At 39.8% G+C, this 5645-nt stretch overlaps 1 protein-coding gene across 3 annotated transcripts in view; it reads right to left on the bottom strand.

Moving 5' to 3' along the window:
• LOC106877347 (BTB/POZ domain-containing protein KCTD20) overlaps positions 1-5645 on the bottom strand; it is a 56095-nt gene that overhangs the window by 12951 nt on the left and 37499 nt on the right. For all 3 annotated transcript variants that reach the window (XM_014926229.2, XM_014926231.2, XM_014926230.2), the window contains one exon: positions 2278-2619. In XM_014926229.2, coding sequence (XP_014781715.1) covers positions 2278-2619 — 342 coding nt within the window. The remainder of the gene's footprint in view (positions 1-2277; positions 2620-5645) is intronic.

The raw sequence follows: 5645 nt of genomic DNA, 5'->3' as shown, positions 1-5645 counted from the left end.
AGGTGGCACGTAAAATACACCATTTTGAGCATGGTCGTTGCCTGTACCGCCTGACTGGCCTTCGTGCCGATGACACATAAAAGCACCCACTATACTCTTGGAGTGGTTGGCGTTAGGAAGGGCATCCAGCTGTAGAAACTCTGCCAAATCAGATTGGAGCCTGGTGCAGCTATCTGGTTCACCAGTCCTCAGTCAAATCGTCCAACCCATGCTAGCATGGAATGCGGACATTAAACGATGATGATGATAATCCTGTGTGAATTGGGTTCCCCACTGACAGGCTTCTGACACTAAATAAAGTGCTAAGCACTTATAATATGCAACCAACAGCAAGATGACCTGCTATGGATCAGACCGTCCCAAAGTGTGTATGCACGATGACCAGAGACCACATGTGAAGTTGTATTCGCACTGAAACTCTGAACATGACTCGTTGGTCAGAGCTGGCTCAACACACCCTAGATGAATGCCGTCACCAGTACAAGAAGCAGTAGTTGAATGCAAGTTAGTTGCTCTGGTTATCAGGAGTCCTCTGGAGCCACAAGATTTGATGAAGGCAAGTGTCTACTATAGACTCAAGCAGACCAGAGCCTTGTGAGTGGATTTGATAGACAGAAATTGAGAGAAGCCTGTTGTATATATGTATTTGTTATTTGTGTCTGTGTTTGTCCCCCCACCATCACTTGACAACCAATGTTGGTGTGTTTATGTCTCTGTAGCTTAGCGGTTCAGCAAAAGACACCCGATAAAATAAGTACTAGGCTTACAAAGTCCTGGGGTCGATTTGTTCAAATAAAGGCAGCGCTCCAGCATGGCTGCAGTTAAATTACAGAAACAGGCATGGCTATGTGGTAAGAAGTTTGCTTCCGGCAAGCTGGCAGAATCATTACCAGGCCGGGCGAAATGTTTAGTGGTATTTCATCTGCCGCTACATTCTGAGTTCAAATTCCACCGAGGTCAATTCTGCCTTTCATTCTTTCAGGGTCGATGAAATAAGTACCAGTTACACACTGGGAGTCGATATAATCGACTATCCCCCTTTCTCCCAAAATTTTTAAGGCCTTGTGTCTAGAATAGGAATATTTATTATTATAGTTATGGTAGTGTTTTATCGCCCTTTACATTCTGAATTTAAATTCTTATTTCTTTATTGCCCACAAGGGGCTTTAAACATAGAGGGGACAAACAAGGACAGACAAAGGGATTAAGTCAATTACATTGACCCCAGTGCGTAACTGGTACTTAATTTATTGACCCAGAAAGGATGAAAGGCAAAGTCGACCTCGGCGGAATTTGAACTCAAAACCTAACAGCAGACACATACCACTAAGCATTTCGCCTGGCATGCTAACAATTCTGCCAGCTCACCACCTTTCTGAATATAAATTCTGCCAAGGTAAATTTCACCTGTTAGCATTTCAGAGTAGATGTTGTGCAGTGGGAACGATGTAATCGACTTAACTGCTCCCTTGAAAATTTCAGGCCTTGTACTGATCGTAAAAAGGATTATTATAGTTAGGAGTAAGGAGTGTGTTTCAGCCCTTATAATATGTTATTAGTGAATAAAACAAATTTGTGTCATGAATGCTTGGCAGCAGAAAAAGCTTATAATGGCCAAGGGAAATAAATCCCTTCACATATGATCATGTCTGGATTAAAAGAAGTACTGGATCGTCAGTTGAGGGGAAATCAATGAGCTTGTACAAAGAACATGTTAATGACAGGTAAATTAATATAGTTCTATATTTAAGAGATGAGGAATTATTTACATTATTTACATTTGACGGATATTTGTCCTCATCTTGTTTGTTGTTAACAATGTTTCCACTGATATACCCTCCAGCCTTCATCAAGTGCCTTGGGGAAATTTCAAACCTGGGTTCTCATTCCTAAGAATATGGCGTAGTGGTTAAGAGCGCGGGCTACTAACCCCAAGATTCCGAGTTCAATTCCAAACAGTGACCTGAATAATAATAATAGCATTGAAAAATACCTTAGGAATGAGAACCCAAGTTTGAAACTTCCCCCAAGACACCTGATGAAGGCTGGAGGGTATATCAGCCGAAACGCTGTGTTAACAACAAACAAGATAAGGACAAATATCCATCAAATGTAAATAATGTAAATAAGGTAATTTAAGTTTTCGAAGTCATGAAAGACTAGAAATTAACAAACAGTTAAGAATAAAGCTAAAAGTTGAATAATCACACACAAAAAAAAAAAAAAAGATTTTGAAATAAAATGTTGAAAGATAATAAAAATTTTAACGAAACCAACCTCTCAAGCATGGTATTTGGTTGAGCTCTGAATAAATCAGGATCAACGACAAAACGGGTATCATCAACCACCAAAGTAATGCGGTCGCCACTGCGACAGCTCATGCTCTTCGAACCTCCAGTGTCTGATTCAGATTCGCAGGACTTGAACTGGTCCAAAGGCAGTTTCTTCTGGTGGTTGCGAGGATCGCCTGGGTTGATGCCATGACAGTTCCAAACAAAACGACTACTGATCTTCTTTTGAGCTTGGTCCGTAGCCTCATTATCACTGCTGCGGCCTTCTAAACTCATTGACCGGACTCGATTCACAAGGCAAGGTTTAGAACGAGGAGGCCCAAGAGAACTGCAAATAAAAGAATTTTAAATTTATTATCATCATTTCAACATCCAATTTTTCAATTTTTGTACAGGTCAGGCAAAATTTGTTGAGGCAGATCGTCTACAACTGGATGCTCTTCCTATTGTCAACATTTACCTGTTTCCAAAGAAAGTAAGATTTCTCCATGGCCAAACATTTCTCATGGAGGATTAGAAATGAGGGGGGACCACTTGTATGATGGTGACAATTGTTTACACCTATTCACATGCATGCACATGTACTTGTGTGTGTGTGTGTGTATATATATATATATGTACACGTGTATCTATGTATGTATATATACACACACACATATATATGCGCGTGTGTGTGTATGCATATATATCTATATCTATATATATATATATATATATATATATACACACCACATCACATCACAACACATCACCACACACACACCAGCACTGACCAATTCCTATCCCCACATTTTCGCACCTACACATATACACACGCACATGTCAAGAGCACCAGACCTCTTCACACGCACATACATACTCTCGTACACACGCGCACCTTCGTTTTGGGATCACTACTATATTATCTCCCCTCCTTAGCTCTCCTGTATGACCCTTCTGTCCGGCAATCGCCATGATAGATCACTAGCCACTACATACATTTTTTTTCTCTCCTTGTTTCTTTCTGTGTTCCTTTCTGTGGAAGAGCATAGGCTCGAAACGTTAAAAACTTTTTCAATTCCTAAGCGTTATAGTAATACATCTGTTTGTTGTCTGAATCCAAAACCATGGGAAACAAACTTCATAGCCATGTCTTTGCGGACATAGCATCAACAAATACATTATTGTTTTATGTCATGGAGGTTTAGACCCTCTAGAGGGACATGAAATAATTTGTTGAACTCAAAATACAGGGTGATTCAAAAGTCGCCATACATAGGAACAATTTATCTTTTTATAAGAAACAGTTTGTAAGAACAGTTTCTTTTTTATTTAACAGGCTCTGTATGATTACCATTGCCTTGAATACACATGGCAATCCGTTTTACCCCACTCAGTGTGAACTCGTAATAGCACATCTGGTGATACGTGTGTAAAGGAGTTGGTGATGCATTCCTTCAACTGATTTATGTCTTTTATCTTTCTTATTTCTTTATTGTCCACAAGGGGCTATAAATATAGAGGGGACAAACAAAGTCAAACAAAGGGATTAAGTCGATTACATTGACCCCAGTGCGTAACTGGTACTTAATTTATCGACCCCGAAAGGATGAAAGGCAAAGTGGACCTTGGCGGAATTTGAACTCAGAACGTAACAGTAGACGAAATACCGCTAAGCATTTCGCCCGGCGTGCTAACGTTTCTGCCAGCTCGCCGCCTTGAAATGTCTTTTATCTTTCTGCGATACACCATACCTTTCAAATGCCCCCAAAGATAGAAATCAAGAGGGGTCAGATCAGAGAATCTAGGGGATCTTATAAATTGTTTCTTATAGCAGAAATAAATTTTTTCCAATGTATGGAGACTTTTGAATCACCCTGTAGACAAAGCTTCAAACAATGGCATGTACAGAGTGGGTTAAAAACTCTTTGCATAGAAAAGTTGAAGGGTGCCTTTTTCTATCTAAAGGCTTTTTAGCCCAATATTTATAAGCTATTGTTTACAGTTTTATCTACTTCATGTTCTACTGATTAAAAAAACACAAAAAAGCATCCCTTTTCGTTTTCATGTTTCTGAAAAATATTTTGTACATTTTCAAATATTATCAATGCTGTAGCTGAAATTATATATCAAATGACCACACCCTTCTTCGTTAGTAGCACCGGACAAAAAGAAAGCTTATTTATAGCAGTTTATTTTCTTTCTGTCTCTTGAGATTAATTGTAGGAATTAATCAAGATATAAAATATTCATTACAAAATATTCATGACTATGAGTAACCAACTCGTGAGAAATCTCCAGGGAATGTTTACAGTCCAGCATATTAAAATGCATTGCCAACTGAAGTAACGTTTGATGTTACCATCATAACCATACCATCATCGTTTAACGTCTGCTTTCCATGCTGGCATGGGTTGGACGGTTTGACTGAAAACTGGTAAGCCGGGGAGCTGCACCAGGTTCCAGTCTGATCTGGTATGTTCCCTACGGTTGGATGCCCTTCCTAATGCCAACCACTCCAAAAGTGTAGTGGGTGCTTTTTATGTGCCACTGGCATGGGCACCAATTACACAACACTGGCATTGGCCACAACTATGATCTCACTTGACAGGTCTTTTCATGCATGGTATATCACAAAAGGTCTCAGATATACAAATATACATGCATGTGTGTGCTGTTGTAGTTGTAGATCAGCTCTGACTGAACAGACCCATAACCAAAAGCCTTCCAGCCATGACTATCTTGTCCTCAGACATTATACATCTAGAACTACATTATCTAATGTGCCTCTCCACTTTGCAAAACAGTAGGGTGCAACTTGAGTGAAATTTGACTGCTGTATGTATATTTTATATTAAGGTATAGATATAAAGATATCATTCAAAGTATCTTTACTTTCTCTTTCCTAATAGGTGCAGGCAAGGTGTGTGGTTGAGAAGCTTGCTTCCCAACCACATGTTCCAGGTTCAATCCCACTGTGTGACACCTTGGGCAAGTGTCTTCCTCTATAGCCCTGGACCTTGTGAGTGCAAATGGTAGGTAGAAACTGAAAGAAGTTCATAGTATACATGGGATTGATACATTCAACTAAAAATTCTTCAAGGCAGTACCCCAGCATGGCCACAGTCTAATGACTGAAACAAGTAAAAATATGATGAAAGCGAAAACAAGAAAAAATACAACAGACAAGTTTTAACCCTCTCAGACCTGAGCCCCTGCGTCTAACTTAACTCTCTTAGACCTGGGCCCATGACTAACTTAACCCTCTCAGACATGAGCCCTAGTGTCTAACTTAACCCTCTCAGACTGTAAAGAGTCTGGGCTTTACTTGTTTACCAGACAACATGCTGGGTTCATTACATGCTGGTTTCATTG

This window comes from Octopus bimaculoides, chromosome 2 (genome assembly GCF_001194135.2).
Source record: "Octopus bimaculoides isolate UCB-OBI-ISO-001 chromosome 2, ASM119413v2, whole genome shotgun sequence".
In the NCBI taxonomy this organism is placed as follows: Eukaryota; Metazoa; Mollusca; class Cephalopoda; order Octopoda; family Octopodidae; genus Octopus; species Octopus bimaculoides.
The sequence above is the reverse complement of the archived record's forward strand: the minus strand, read 5'-3'. Positions and strand labels throughout refer to the sequence as shown.